Source organism: Telopea speciosissima, chromosome 3 (assembly GCF_018873765.1).
Source record: "Telopea speciosissima isolate NSW1024214 ecotype Mountain lineage chromosome 3, Tspe_v1, whole genome shotgun sequence".
Classification (NCBI taxonomy): Eukaryota; Viridiplantae; Streptophyta; class Magnoliopsida; order Proteales; family Proteaceae; genus Telopea; species Telopea speciosissima.
Window position 1 is genome coordinate 13,013,689 of NC_057918.1, and position 16,181 is coordinate 13,029,869.

Here is a 16,181-nt window from a genome sequence, read left to right on the forward strand (position 1 = left end):
AACTTTTAAGAATCCCTGATCTTGATGGATCATACGGATGAAGGGCAAAAATGTAACATATATATATATATATATATATATATATATATATTTTAAATGAAAGATGGATAAATCTATCCGATCTAGATCAATACGGAGCGATCTAGATTAGTATTGGCCAAGACCGATCCCATATCCGATACCTATTCTTAAAACCCTGGATCACTTAAAGATCTTATAACAGATCTTCTCCTATCTTCAAACAACCGTCTATCTAGCCCAAGCCCATAGCCCCTTAAAATATAGTTATGAGCTTCAGCTATCAATTTTTATAGAAAAACTCTTTCTCCATGTCACATGGATAGATGATATGGCTATTTCAACCGTTGGATAGAGAGGGCATGATCGAAATTAGCCATGTGCCAAATTTTAGACTCATATTCAATCAACTACCGCTCATGTATGTCCATGCATGTCTATTATACTCTAATCACTGTTGTGCACTCTCCCCTTATCTTGATTCTGCAAAACTCTATTTTGACACTTCACCAATTCTGTTCGGGCTAAAGTTTGATCTGTGAACAAGGGAACTCAGGGATCTAGTTATTCACAAAATTTGAACCCCATCCAATGTGCCATGTGATAGATATCCGGGCCGATTTATGTTGGAAAATTTTCTCTCCATTTTAAGATGCTAAATTTTGTTAAAGGAAAAAGATCCCCACACCGACAATATAAAAATGTTTTTCCACGTTTTGTTGTATTCTAACTATTTGAGTCTCACATTGACACTCTCTTTCCTCCCTAACCATGTGGGCTCCATACTAGATAAAAATAATTTCCCGTGTCATGATCGGTGTTGGATACGGAGATTCCCCTCACATTGTTGGTGTGGGAAACCCTTTCCCAATTTTTTATTCATATGTTTGGGCATTGATTTGGACATCCAAAGAAAGAAGAACCTTCATACTTCATACTTCCTAAATCCTAACTTCATATGCAGCATGAATTTGTACTAATATAACACATGGGAGAATTGAGAGTTTCAGTCAACGAATTTGAGTAGCAAAGAATCTGGCCATCAAGCGTTATATCAGAACCCAACCTATAAAGCCTGACTTGAATATGACCCTCTAAATCTTATCCCTCTCCAAAGCTCGTTCACACTTAACGCATCAGATTGGCCCCATTTCCTTTGAGATTTTGTCACTTGAAGGCTTCGACCAAGGGCTGTGCTCAAACAATTCCATGACAAGAAGCTTCTTAGCCAAACAGGATGGAATCATCAATATGATTTCTCCATGAGACATAATGAAGCAACAACTGACAAGAAGTGGCACAGAGCACAAATCCATGGCTCCATGTGACTATAAATCACAACCTACACCTCTACATGGGCATTGGATTGAAGAAAAGCCTACTCTAAAATGACAATCTTGGGGTGTGACGAGGTAGAAGCAACCTGGATTATTAGCAGCATACTTGGGGCAATTTCACAACATCAATTGATAATTCTGAGTAATATGGATCTTAACATTCAAGCCATGGAATCGTAAGTGTCACCCACGATTGAAGACTTGAAGTAGAGAACCTTTAATGAACCTTGTATAACTTTCAGTGGCTTTAGGAGCATTGAACTGCCCGATCTCTCAAAACAATAGGGATGCAGGTTAGAGGGTGAGGAAAGTTTTCCACCCATGAATTCAACAGGCATACCAACTTATCAAACAACTAACCCATAAACATACCAGATAAATAACACAATCATAATCCAATGCAACGGATCCAATGTTCTGAGATCAAGCATCTTAATCAAGTATACAAGAATGTAATTGCAAATTCAATTTAACACAAGAATAAAACGAATAAAAAAAGACACCACAATATTGTCTAGAGAAGCCATAATGAGAGTTCAGCATAACTGACAATGAAGAAACCTGGTCTAGATTCTTCTAAGTAACCTGGCATGGTGTCCCCACCTTGGATGCTACAAAGTCTCATCATATGGCAGTTTGCAAGCAGCCATGTGGTCTTTTGGCTTAAATTGACCAAGCATTTCAGCCATGGTTCTGCAACGGCACTGGTTACCTGGTCGGATCACATCTCCATAAACAGCCATCTCAATAATGTCGAGCTCCTTGTCTGAAACATGGAGAATCATGAAAACATGGAGTCAATAACTCAATATCGACCACTTGACAAAATTGTAGTAAATGGTTTATTGACCACTATCAATTGATCCAACCACAGAATGGGCAGGGGAAAGAAAGAAAAATGAAACAGAATTTTGTATGGGTTATTCAGGTCAGGCAGTCATTGAACCAAATGACTGCTGCCATTCTAGTCACCATCTTGGTGACCCTTAAAAACAGATTTTACAATATCAAGTGCACTTTTCTTCCACATAAACAACAAGGGAGGATATTTAAGTAAGCACCTGGGAAGAGGTACTGCTGTCTGCTTCTTTTGCTTGTCAAAAAGAGATGGGAGCAAAAGGAGACGGGAGACCACCGCCTCTCTCTGGCGGAAGCCACTGATGGGCTCTATGGAGAAAAAGCCAAACCAAATTGATGATCCTAATAATAAAATCCATTTTTATGACCACCTTGTCCACCCCCCCCCCTCCTCCAAACAACACACACAAAAAAAGGATGATAAAAAAAGAATGTAAGAAAGAAGTGTATACAACACAATAACTACCCGGTTGATGGAATTCCACCAGCTTCTACTATCTACGACCCGCTGACAGGTAATCCTGCTCTCACTTGTACACTCGGGCATGGATAGACTAGACAAAAACTTCTACCCTGCCCCCAAGCCAGCACAATTAGTATTCTCTACAAGAGAAAATAATTGTATTAGACTACGAACGCAACTATCACAGACCTTACAGGATGTAGATGTTTGCAGACAGAATTGTAACTCACCATTCAACAGATCCCACCCAATAGAAGTAACTAGGTTAGAACTTCAGGACTATTAAGATCAAATAATAGTCAGAGCTCTATTCCGGACAGTCCAAAAGAATGAAAAAAGATAACACAATTGTACTACTCCAACTGGATTGAATTTCGACCTGAAAGATCCACATGCAGAACCAATTGGCTTATGAATCCTGCATATCTCAAAACCTCTGCACAGGAACGAAAGTTACGATTACAACTCTTGTTCAAACTGGGTTACACTAGATTCCTCATAGCATCTACATCAAAAGTTACTGCAAGCTGGACCCTATAGCACAGAACAGACTGGCAAACCTTATCATGAGCTTTACAGCTGAACACCTATGTAGGTATGAACTATGAAAGTGACAGCTTTACAGCAGGAAAGAAAGGGATATGAAAATGGGAAGAAGAAATCCCACTGCAGACTGAGTAACATTTCCGCATAAATATGATCACTCCACTATCTTGTCTTGTCCTGCTGACAGAAATCCCCATGATTTCCAACCTTCCAAAAGAGACAATGTTTATTGAGAACCCATTGTCAACCAGGCTTGAGCGTCGGGAGGTGGTTGGGCCAGGAAGAGTAAGTGGCAAGAGATGGACCAAATTCAACATAGGAGTAGAATGGTTCTAGAACCAGGGTTGGTGGTTGGGGAAGGTCAAAGTTCAAGCAAGCAGCCGATGCGAGGTCGGTTTTTAGGGTTATAAAATGTATATATCTATATTTTAGGGCCCCAAAACGCTAAAAAGGTTGGGAGAGGGAAGCAACCCGAACCTCTGATTGGACCTGGACACAAAAATATTTCTCAGGGTCGACAATGAAATGTAATAAATGAATGTTCCAAAGCCCAAAGAGGCTGACAAGCAATAGCAAAATCAATCCATGAACCTTTTAAATGGGCATCAATAACAGATCAAGTAGACGAAGAAAGCCTTTTTTCTAGGCTAAGGTAGGCATGCATTGTGGGTTCAATGTGAAAATTGTTATTGATTAAATTATAAGAAATTTTTCATGGCAAAAATTATTATTGCGGGATGCTTTAAAATGGGCTAAACCCAAGATCAGGGATGTGGGATCTGGAGTCTGAGGTGAGGTGCGTTCATAATGCTGATATCGAGAATGGCCTTTGTTGTCCGCCTTGCTTTCATCTTTTATCGGCCCCACCAAAGAATATTTCTTCCTTTTCGACTAGTGGGACGAAGTCGCATTGATTGAATCGCCTCTGGCCTTCACTGAAAAAAGTGAGGCTTTACTTGACGAGTAATCCTTAATTACCTGCTTATATCCATTCTTTTTATTCTTCTCTACCCCACCCACACCTGACGATATGAACAGTGAAGCAAAACCCACCCCCGTACAAGTGAAACAGCACCCAGCAACCAATACCAAGAGTTTGTTTGTTCTACTATTGGTAAGAAGAGAAACTAACCCACACAACCTACTTGGAATGAAACACCCAAAAAGAAAAGCAGTCATCAAACATCAACAAGAAGTTCTATAAACCTAGAAATGATGCAAATAACATAAAACATTCGATGTTGGAACCATCTCTTTGTCTTCTTCTATCTTTCTTTCTTTGTTTTTTGAGTGGGGGGGAGGGAGAGGGGCTTCATCTTCCTGATCAATTTTTTTTTTTTATATTGAACAATTTATCAATAGAACTGATCCTCCACCATGTTGAAAAAATTTCTTCAGTCAACAGGGGCATCAACCCCCCCTATGACAAACCCTTTTGAGTCCAACCAATCTTCTAATGGTTCTAAGTAGGATATGAACCTGAATATCTCAAAGACACAAATAAATCTATAAACTAGGTTACCAGTCAATCTGAAAACCTCCAATTCAGAAGGTTTAACCAGCTTATGTAACTGTCTGAAATGGCATTAGCACTCCACATGTTCCTCACCCCAGAGAGAGAGAGACCTAGATTTCTGCTTTTGGTCAACTCCATCTCAATTCCCCAATCAAGTTCAGTTATTGGACATAAAGCAAATTATCCCTTGAATATCGCTTAAACAAGTCAATGAAATACTAATAGCTTGGCTATTTAATGGTAAAGTAAAAATGTTTTAAAATTTCCTCAACCAATTTCTCACTTGAGGAAACTACTGTGAGAAGAACCCGGTATTTGTCATTACGGTGTCATCTTCACTTCCTCCCAACCATGGTTCAAGGAATCAAGCTTGGATTGGCAGAATAAGCCGATAGGATAGATTTTGGCCGATCCGGAAAAAAGTTTTTTAGGTTTTTTATATTATTGTTTTAACCGATTCGGATCACCACCAATTCCCGTGCTGATTCCAATTAGTCGCACCCTATTCCAAACACAAGTTAACCACAGTACCAATGACAACGAGGACTGCAGAAATAGATAAAGTCCATCATGTCAATTCATCTGTGGAGTTAGCCTTTAATCCATTTACTTTTTCCTTCTTTTTTTGTTGTGTGTGTGTGTGTGAGGGGGGGTTGGCCGGATGGGTGTAAAGAGGAGGAAGAATATGCAGCATTCTCATGGAATCAAGAGCACTTACCGGTAAACTTTAAATCACAAGAGAAACCCTGCATATCTGTTTTCTCCACCTGGTCCTTATCTGATTTAAATCGGTTAACCCTGCTTTGAAGAATTTGACAGTTCTCAGCCGTAGATTCTCCACCTGCAATAGTATCGATTTGAAGAAAAATATCAACAACCCTAGAACTAAATGTACAGATAAGGTCATCAATGGCAATCGAGGTACAAAAAGTAAGAAACCCTTTCAATTACCAGAACAAGCTAGAGCAGAAGTTCCCAAAAGAGTCACAATTAAATAGAAGAAGCTAAAAACACTACACTGAAATAAGAAGAGGCATATAAAGTGAAATGTAAACGGAAAAACAAGAAGGAAAACGAGGAATCGAGGTGGTGGATTACCTTTAGAGTAGGGTATGATGTGGTCAAACTCAAAACAGAGACATCCATAGCAATTGCAGAAGCGCCTGCAGACGGTGTTACCGGCGGCGTCTTTGCGCCAGCGTTCCGGATGCCGTCCGGGGACGATATCAGCTTTTTCCCAGCACAAGTTCTTCGTTTTCGTACCAAAGAACCGCGGCCTTTCCTCTTTGTTATTGCTGCTATCCGAATGAGAATGCTTCGGCACAGCACTCATCTCTCTACTCCTCTATGTAACTACTGTGTGTTAATTTCCCCACTCGCGAACTCCTCTGGCCCAATTTGGTAAATTTGTGTTTACAGTTATAACTATAATTTTTTTAAGGAAATTAATACTATATTACTATCATGGGATTGCACCAATAACTTGTAACAAAATGGTATCATACATAAGAGGGCAGTGAGGTCATTTCATGTTAAGAAGAGAGATATAGACACAAGGTCGTAATCTACCCTACCCTACCCCGACTGTTCAGAAAACCTCTTCCGAATAATTATCACCTCCAATTCCTCTAATAGGGGGAGTGAACGCCACCTTAAACAGTGTTTTTGGGTAGGGGTAGGGTGGTCTTTTCCACCCCGATGTGAGGAATTGGAGGAATTGAAGGAGACAACGAATTGGAAGAGATGACGAATCACCTTTTTCCTACTATTCAACAATCCCGTCTCAAACAAAGTTTAATCTCTCTCCTCTCTTCACCCTTGCCACATGAACAAGTATTGCTTATTTGGCAGGAGACTATTGGTGCTTTCCTCCCTTTCCCCCATTATTTTTTTTTGTATAATCAATCTTCAATTCAATTCCTAAAATCTCTCAAATGTCTCTTCCCCATCAACTAAATATTCCTATTTAGTCATTCCCATTGGATTTCTTCTGTGAATCTTCTCTCTCTTCCATAGGTGGCAAATTTTGATTTGGAGATTATTCGGACGAAGAATTATTCAATTATGTCATTTGTTAATTTACTAATTCATCAAAAAAGGGGGCAAAAAAATTTTCTAGGTAAATATTCATTTACAAAAAAAAAAATGGACAAAAAATTCAAATGTTATTTTTAATATTTGCAATACGTTTTTAACATTATCAATCAATGGCTATGATGTTTTGGGTGTGGGTCAAGATAGATCAATTACTACGCCTTATACACCTCTACAGTGTAATAAATCATAGAATCTTGATCACATAATGTTTTCATTAATTTCATAAAACTAAGGTTGTGTTTGGTATGCATTCTAGGTTGATTTCGCATTCTCGGATGATAAAAATGGGCAGCACTTTTCTGTCCGGGAGTATGGCCTACACCAGCAGTCACATGTCTATCTCTCTCCTCCTCAAAACAAGGAGCAGAGGTGTCTTTTCATATGGGGAGGAGAGAGATCAGAGTTCTTTTTCCCGATAAAAATAGTTGTGTTTGTCATCTAAGAATGCAAAATCAACCTAAAATGCATTCAATAATGCATACCAAACACAGCACAAATTCTACAAGAATCAGTATAAAACACGCTCTCAATGAAATCAAGCAGTGGTCAATGAAAATGAGAAAACAGAGAATGCAGCTTGTTCTGACCAAGTTATTCAATTTTGGAAAGTTCTTACAGAAAAGACGAGTTTGGCAACATGCACAGATTTAATTGCTGATCCATGGAGAACTTTGGATCATCTAGACCCTGTGGGCTGCCCAAAGGATGAATTTCCTGGCAGGCAGACTACCCTCGAGTCCAAGCTGGATTTCTTGGAATCTGATAATGCTAAAGTGCTAAACTGTTGCTGTTTCAGAGCCTGAATTCAAATCCAAACAAACAGTTTTCAGGTGGCTCTTTTCGAGGACTTGAAGAAATTGCTTCACTTCTAAGAAGATAATTTTCAGACGGTCGAAGCTGAACTTAGTGAGATGCATGTGATCTACATGCATCTAGATGTGTTTCCAAAGGTTCTGCAAGAAACATTGCATGAAACATGTGATGGCATCGGGCTTATGAAAGAGAAGATAGATGAATTGGCATGAGAGCTTGTACATTCAATCTAATGAATTATTGATGATTCAGCTGGAAACTGCACTGGATGATGTAAACACAACTCAAAAGAGTACTAGGTTAGTTGTGTCACCAAATGCAACGACTTGGCTTTGCAGAATCAAATTCTAGCAGAAAAATTGGAAACCATTTCCAAAGAAAATTGTCTTCTTACTCAAAAGATCATGGGATATGAAGGATTGATGGTGGAATCCAGAAGCTACAAAAGCAAATATTCATCATGCACTGCAGAAAACATGGACCAAGCAAATCTATTAAAACAGGAAACTTTGGAGAAAGCTAATCTTCGCAATGAGGTAAGCTCTTTGCATGAAGAATTGACTGCTGCCATGGCTGAATTTGATAAGCTAGATTCTGTTAGGGACAATCTGGAAAAACTGTCATCTTTCTGCAAGATAACTTGGGGACATCCCGCCAAATGTAACATGCACTTTTAGGACAAGTGAAGGGCAAGGCATTCCTTTCACTTCTGTTCTTTTGATTGCATCCTTCACCTGCTGCTTGTTTAAGGAAAAAAAAAACCATTTCAAGACAGGTAAAGGGCCAAGAAGAGAATGGGCCATGAGTATGGCAATGGTATTAATGAAAAGGCAGGGAGACATGAATTCAGCAAGTTGCAAACTTCCACCAAACTCTTTAGAAAATAAACAAATTCTACAAAATCTTAGAACATGAAAAAAGTAAAAGAAGACAGGGTAGGCTCAGTTCAAAGGGTCCAGAATCAAGAGAACATGCTGTGTACCTAAATCTACATGCATCTTTCTTGAACCAAGTGACATTCTCCGAACTAAGTCTCCATAGTCCATACCTTTGCTAGAAGAAAATAGCAGATGTCTATAAACCAATGTGTCACAATGATATTCATACAAAAATTCATCTGGTTTCATCTTAACCCAGGAACAATAATTCAAGATTTGAAGTTTGGGAACATGGCAACTCTTCCAATTAAAAGGGAATTCAAGACATGCAACACCATTGGTGGCAACCAAAACAAAGGATGAATACAGATTTTACATAATAAAAAAACTGCATCAAAGATATTTATCCAAAAATGTAAATAAAAAAATTTACATGAGTTGTGTTTGCAAAAGGAGCAGAATCACTACAAACTTGAAATACAATAGATCAAATCCGCTCAGTTGAAAGACAAAGGAGTAATTTCTTTCTAATTAATGCTGACTCCACTCAGCTTCTTAGTTCCATGAAAGTTAAAACAAGCAGAAACCAAAGAAATCTTTCTTTCTTTTTTCTGCTTCTCCATATTTTACTGGGGGTTGAATGTTTCTCCAATGCAACTGAATTGCAACTTCAAGAGCTTTGGGTTATATCAAGAACTGAAGAAAAATGAATCTCCTGGACCCGTTCCCCATGGAGGAAAACAACAAGAAGTGTGACTGAGTCACTGAAGAGATAATGGATGAACATGCTGTGCAACCACAAGCAGACCCATATACTGCAATGTATTTCTCAAATCTCAAAAGCAGGTGGCAGCTCCCTAACATTTGGACCACTCGCAGAGGACGGGGCAGAAGGTGTTGGACTGACATGGTCAATGAGACGGGGTGGATCAGCGAACCCAAAAATTGATCCCTCAATCTCACAAATCTCAAGTTATGATTTCTCTGGCGCTCAATCACACAACCACTCAAACTGGCTACCCACAATCATACACAATCACACAGTAGTATGCACACCTAACCTCGTAACCACTACAATGTGGCCAGGTCTACACGTTATAACATACCCAACCTGCAGAAGAGCACTCCAATAAATAAACACAAGATTTAACGTGGTTCGGCAACTTGCCTGCATCCATGGAGCAAATGGCCCAACTCACCTCAGTGTAATACTCAACACTAATTTAGCAACTATGATTGCAAGAAGCTACAATCCCTGCTTTGACACAGCTAGCAATCAAGTTCAAAATTGTGTTTGGAATGACTGAATTTATAGAGCATCATAAATAAATCAAGTTAGCAATCAAGTTCAAAATCATCGATTCATTGAAAGAATGGCATGGATGCTTTTGGAAACATTTGGCACATGAAATGGAGCATGGCAGATGCATGTGCGTGAGTTGTAAGGCACACGCAGTGCACTCCGAGTGATATACATGAGGAAATCTACCCTTATACTTTGGTCTCAAAGATATATGTTGATGACACTGCCAATCCCTCAACATCATAAGTTCGAACAAGTCTCTGTCTCTTGCCAGGTGACTCCAGCCAACAAAACTCCAGATGAAAAGACTTTGATTCTGCCACGCTCTTTGCCACATCACAGGGGCATCCCATGTACATACCTCCAGGCAACAAGGTTATCTGAAAGCCTCCATCAAATGTCACTAAGTTCTCAGATATGTAGCCCGTCCAATGGACATTAGTAGTAATATTTCCACCATTAGTGGATGAAGTAATGTCCTGTATATGAGGTTCAAGTCAGAAATCGATCCAATACATAATTATAAATGAACTATTGATACGGGTAAGCCAAAATATACTAGGGAATATGTCGGCATGTCAGAGCATAGTCAAACCAGATTTAAAACTCGGGATCCAGTATTGGATCTGACCCTGCTGATCCCACTCCATCCTGGTTGATCCAAGGTGTAAATTGGAATAGGCTGACCAAGTCAGTCAAATTTTCAAGTGTATTGTTTTTGTATCAGTGTATCAGTCATTGCCTGCTGATCCCGATTCGGGTAGGCCGATATGACGAATCAGAACCCAATAATTTAAACCTTGCATGCCATTAAGTCAACACTTCAAAGCCAAACTGCTTAATAAATTAGAACAATGAACTGTCTGTAATAATAATTTGAAGGAGTGCTCATTAAGAGGTTATAAAGCCTCAGGCAATCGGACTATCATTTGCGAGCATATAAAACCACATAATCTACATAATTGTTGACCTATCCAAAACCTAAGTGGTCTTATCATGCACATTGTAAAATTACCGTTTAGTCTCCATTCCCAATAAGTGGTATGCGTTCCACTGAATGACAATTCAGAACCCACAAATGGACAGAAAGTCATATAAAAAAAGCTTTGTATAATCAGAGTATCAGTTCAACAGCAACAAATTAATAGTAGGGGTAGTCTGGTATTCACTTCAAAAAGTTGCAAGACTTATTTCATACACCCCAAAAAGTTTTCATGGCTTGAATCCTCCAATCTAGAGAAAACCAAGCTTCCTAATCAAATTACCACATATTCTGAAGAGTACTAAATTTTTTGAAATTCCACAAACCTGAATCAGTTGACCTTTCTCATCCATTTCAAGTAAAGAAACTATGTCAGCTTCAGCAATTGTGGCCCCATAAACCCCACTACGTTTAGTTACAGAATGGCCTTCCCACCTACCAAGAAATGGCATTATGCTGTTTGTGCTATCCTGTGAATCAAGCAGGGATACAGAGGTTTAATTTGACATGATTCATTCAAATTAAAAAATGGTCAGACAAAATAGATCACATCAATCACTGATCAGCAAATGCCTTCAAAAGATTTTGTATTACAAAGTTAATGAAGATTACCTTAGAATTTTCTAGGAAAGGAAACAGAGTCAGCCCATGGCCTTTTTCTTCGAGAAAGATAAGAAGCAATTCAAGAAAACCTTTTGGGTCCATGATGTGGAAGGCTCTTGCTCGGATATCTTTCTCCTGTGAGTAAAGGCAATTCTCACATACAACAGAAGGTCGACGAGAGGGAAGCTTCAAGTTTCTGGACCAGAGTAACGCAAATGTGAAGAAAGCAAAAATACCATGATTACTCGATACTTTTAACTAGTAATGGGGCAATATTTGAAAAGAAAGTGGATCCCTAGTACCATACTACTTGACAAGTTGGCATGATGAACAAATGGACCACTCGAATCATCCAGTTAATGGCTGTTACTGCTAATATCACCCAGGTATAGTAATCATTTGACAGATTTTTTTGCCTTTCTGGTTGCTCTTTCTGTGTACAGCATGAAAGCATGCAATTCATTAGATGGGTTAAAGATGTCCAATTTAAGTTGATTTTCCCATCAGGATATCTCACAATTGAGAGCCCAACGAGGAGCCATTCCTTCCTGAATGCCAAGTACTACAATTAAACAAACTATGGGGGAAACATTGTCTCCAACATTGAATGCTTCACTCACTCATCAGCCCTTCCCTGTTAAGGACTTGGCAGAGATAGTGTTGATGCAACTAGACCAAATACATGGATTGGCAGATCAATCCAGCTTAGGAAAAACCTAACCTAGCAAGCAACAGAATGAGCACCTTGCACATGAAAAACAACGAACTCCAAAAAGGCAAATTAGAGCATACAACTTCTTTGCAGGGAAAGAACCTTGCTGCCTGAACTTGGAAGGTTTTGATCAGCACTGTCTGTCACACAAAGGTTTCAGATTTTTTAGAATTTGAGGTTCTGTCTCGATTTAAGCAACTCAGGAAATTTTAAATTTTCAGGATTGCATTTCATCTCCACTCTCCAGGTAAGACCACAATCAATACCCAAATTACTGAATACAACCCTAGATGAGTAGAAACCCAACACTGTAACATTTAAGCTATTGTAACATCAATTGTTCTATATTGAATGATCGAGAACAGACCTTTGATGAAGCAATCCCAATATGCAATCAAGGGACAGTTTCTCATCTGCAGTAAAAAATTGAAATCCCATTTGTACTGATCCCTATGGTAGAAACAAAGTCCTGTTAAGTCACTTTGAAGCATACATTCTTTATGTAGTTCCCATCCACTTAACAAGCAAGGGATACCATATACTGTATTTTTACTCCTATTGATGGTTGAGAATCGTGAGATTCAAAATTGCGATATCCGACAGTTTCAGATGAGAAGCACTCACTTGGGTGATTCTTCACCGATATCATCTTCACCAAGAACTCCTTGTCTCAATACAGTCTCTAGCATTCCAGCTGTCTGGTACCGTAGAGAAAACGCCCTCTCTTTGGGGAAAAAACCAATCTGCAGACTACCCAAGATAGATAGTTAACAGAAAACAACAGGAACACCTCATGAGCTATTCTGACTTGGAAACTATTATGGATGATCAACAGTTCAACACCCCACCCCCAAAGCATAAATAATGGTCTCACCTGCTGATACTTTTCCACAGTGAACATGTTGGTTTCTTTGATTTGGTACTCTGCCCACTCTGGCTCAGGATCAGATCCTGAAATTGAAGTGCTTGATGGAGGTTGTTTTATGTACAGCCTACATAGATCAGGCACAAAATAAACATTTTGAGTAACAAGAAACAATAGATGCAATGAATCAAAAGTTTCTGACCAAGTCACATAAACTGTACTTGGCTGACATCATTAACTACTGACAGTCAACTATGAAAGCAAAGGGTGACATATGTAATCTGCAAGCTACATAGTCAATCTGAGCCTTCAGAAAACTCAACTCCTTTTTTTATATTTCAATAATAGAATTTAATGAAATAGCAAGCTTCAGCTCTATTTTGGTGATGGTGATGATGATGATGATATAAGTATATACAGTATGAATATCAGTTGCCAAGCCATCACCAAATTGCAATGGTTTTATCCCATTAATTATGGACTAACAACTGCACATTGTGCTATAAAACCCATATCTTTCAAAATTCCTGACTGCTACATGTCAAGTTGTGAACAAAAGAATATGAGAATGGCATCTGTATATGCACGTCAACTCTGGCAGGAATTCCTTCAAACAACACAAAGAATGTTAAAGAATGTTTGAATCAAATGATAAAACAAAATTACAAACACCTTCAATTTAAATTGGATAATTATCTCCAATTACCATAACCCAAATTCCCAAATGTAGCTAATAGAAGACTAGTTATCGAGGCCCTGTTAAGTATTGGAGAAAAAACCACCACAAAGAAGTAAGATGCAAAATAGATTCATGAGCAAAACCTCCCAGCAAAAACGAAGATTGTACATTATATCACAAACACAAAATTTTGTATTCTTAACGGGCCAGTGTAGAGAGTAGACTCTAAAACCTATGAACCATCATCGCTAAACAAATGAGATTTTATCAACCCAAAAATGGCATTTGCTCTGAAATCTACGTTCTAAGGAAAGGAAGGAACAAACAATTGCCATCACTTGTATCCGATTCGCTCAACTGCACAGGATCTACAAGGAGCATTGGGGTTCGAATCATCATGAAGTAAGAAAACGACAAAACGAAATTGAAACTGAGGGGGAGGGAGTGGAGGATAAAGACTATTAATGCATCATGAATTTCTCAACAAGGGTGCATACTCGTTCCAAGGATTCAATCACTATGAAGAACCCAAAAGCTTACGTTTGAATTAGACTGATCAGTTCATCTTCACCATATGAGCTCACCGCAAGCTTTGTACTCACTTTTTGCAACAAATTTCCTTTGTAATCAAATTGCTGTGAGACTCGAAGAACAACGGGAAAAGAAAAAAAAAAAACCTCGCATTAATAAAGACCTGAATTAGTGAAGCGCGGGAGAAAATAAAAGGACAAAAGTAGAGGATTCACACTTACATAGAAGGATCCGTTCCAGTGGCCCAAGTTAAGATCGATAAAACGTTGCAGAGCGTCAATGCTCATAGATTCTTCGCTTTGGTTCTGCCGTTTTTCCGAAACAGAAGCTGAAAACTTAACTGCCTGAATTCGAATTTCCCGCAACAATGAAACACGGCCATTACCGGACCTTAACTTAGGAATCTTTACTGGGAATCCTCGATTTGTGAACGAGTTTGGAGCTTTAGTCCATGCGATAGAAGAAATTGTAGCCATTGATGGTGTTTTTCGGACTCCTTCTGAATCGCGGGAAAAAAAAAAAATTTAGTCCAACCCTCAAATCCTTATCCGAGTATCCGACTCTGCTCATCTGCTCATCTGCTCATCTGCTCATCTTTCTCTTGCCAATTTACTTTAGATAATTTACTTTGCCGGGAGAGAACGCTGTCCGGTCCTGCACCTTGCGTGGCTCCCACGCCTACACGCAAGGCGCCTCGTCTGCTCGATAATGACCACTTGTCCCATGCAAGGACAAAAGTTTTATGTGCGGACTCATTCCTATAGAATATGGTCAAATGTTTTCTGTGCCGGGGCATGCTGCGCCTAGACACATGGAAGTTGGCAAAAAGTACCATTTTGCCCCTTGAATGGCAGGTTCATGTGTCTGGGCGCAGCCTGCACTACAGCATAGAGAACCTCAGCCCATAGAATATATTATATATATGGATGGATAATTAGATGTGCCTATTTTGGCGAAGGTTAATGTTCTGACCGTTGAATATCTAGGGAATGATTTGGATTGACCAAACATGATTGTTAGCCCCAATCTTGTAGCGTTTCGAATATAGGCTTGCTCTGATAAATTTTGGTGGTGACCTAAATGGGATTTTTCCTGAGGCCTATAGTGGTAGTGGAGGCTAGGGCTTGGGCTTATCGGAGTCCATCCCGATGGATCAACCCATTTAGTAGTACCCTGTTTTCGTGTCTTGTTGTGTAAGCAAGTCAAATCTTTTTGGGTTTTCGTGTTAGGGTTTTGAGAAAAAAGAGTTTTTACCACCGTTTTGGGTGTTCTTGAGAGATCATGTCTTCTTCCATTACATAGTGAATCATCTTTAGCTTCACCCGTGAACGTAGCACATCGTATTAGTGTGTGAACCACGTAAAATCTCTATGTCATCTTTGCTTTGTTTTGCTCTATTCATGTTTCTTTGGTATTTGTTTTGAGAAAATGTTTGTGCACCATTTTGGTAGTCAACTCTACATGTCGTCTGTGTAGTTTTGAATTTTTCAATACTAAATTTTCCTATAACAAACTCAATTCAAGCTGAAACTTGACATGTGAAAAAGGTTCTTGAGATCTACGAGTCAACAAGATTTCATTTCCATTCTACCTGTCATGTGGCGGAACAAAATACAGGACAGGAACAAGATAGTCGTCCATAGATTCCACATCCATAGAATCTGCTCTCAGTTTAAAATTTTACATAGTAAACTCTCATAAATGTTTTGGAGGAAAATAATTAATTTCCGAAGATGTATTTACCTTTACGTGTAAAATGGCTACAAATGCCTCTATTCCTTACCATCTTCTATTCCTTATTCTTCTACAGTCCATCACTTGAAAGTACGAGTGAAACAAATTCAGAGATGGAACCTAAAGAGTCCAACAGGTCTCACACCCCACACCACCCCTTGTTTAAGGGGTAGTATCAAGTGATTGGAGAGGATCCATGGGTTCTTTGTGAAGGTTTTGGTTTTTTTTTTTTAAAGATTGTCATCG

The 16,181-nt window shown here is 39.0% G+C and overlaps 2 protein-coding genes across 4 annotated transcripts; both read right to left on the reverse strand.

The window, feature by feature from the left end:
- Positions 1-1,711: 1,711 nt before the first annotated feature.
- On the reverse strand, positions 1,712-6,095 carry LOC122654275. Of its 3 annotated transcripts, none has more exons than XR_006331888.1 (4): positions 5,837-6,095; positions 5,457-5,579; positions 2,699-3,112; positions 2,001-2,121 (listed from the first exon to the last, which is right to left on the reverse strand). XR_006331888.1 is itself a non-coding variant. In XM_043848285.1 (3 exons), exons 1-3 carry the CDS (start codon positions 6,069-6,071, stop codon positions 1,967-1,969), a joined length of 513 nt encoding a protein of 170 aa, XP_043704220.1. In that variant the 5' UTR covers positions 6,072-6,095; the 3' UTR covers positions 1,712-1,966. The 3 variants fall into 3 exon arrangements, 1 of the variants encoding a protein (XP_043704220.1); XR_006331889.1 differs by lacking the exon at positions 2,001-2,121 and having other exon boundaries at positions 2,801-2,816; positions 2,907-3,112; XM_043848285.1 differs by lacking the exon at positions 2,699-3,112 and having other exon boundaries at positions 1,712-2,121.
- A 3,722-nt stretch (positions 6,096-9,817) lies between these two features.
- LOC122654269 lies at positions 9,818-14,770 on the reverse strand. The gene is made up of 7 exons (XM_043848276.1): positions 14,423-14,770; positions 14,211-14,305; positions 13,001-13,118; positions 12,751-12,869; positions 11,424-11,610; positions 11,138-11,281; positions 9,818-10,308 (listed from the first exon to the last, which is right to left on the reverse strand). Exons 1-7 carry the CDS (start codon positions 14,675-14,677, stop codon positions 10,018-10,020), a joined length of 1,209 nt encoding a protein of 402 aa, XP_043704211.1. The 5' UTR covers positions 14,678-14,770; the 3' UTR covers positions 9,818-10,017.
- Between the last annotated feature and the right edge of the window lie 1,411 nt (positions 14,771-16,181).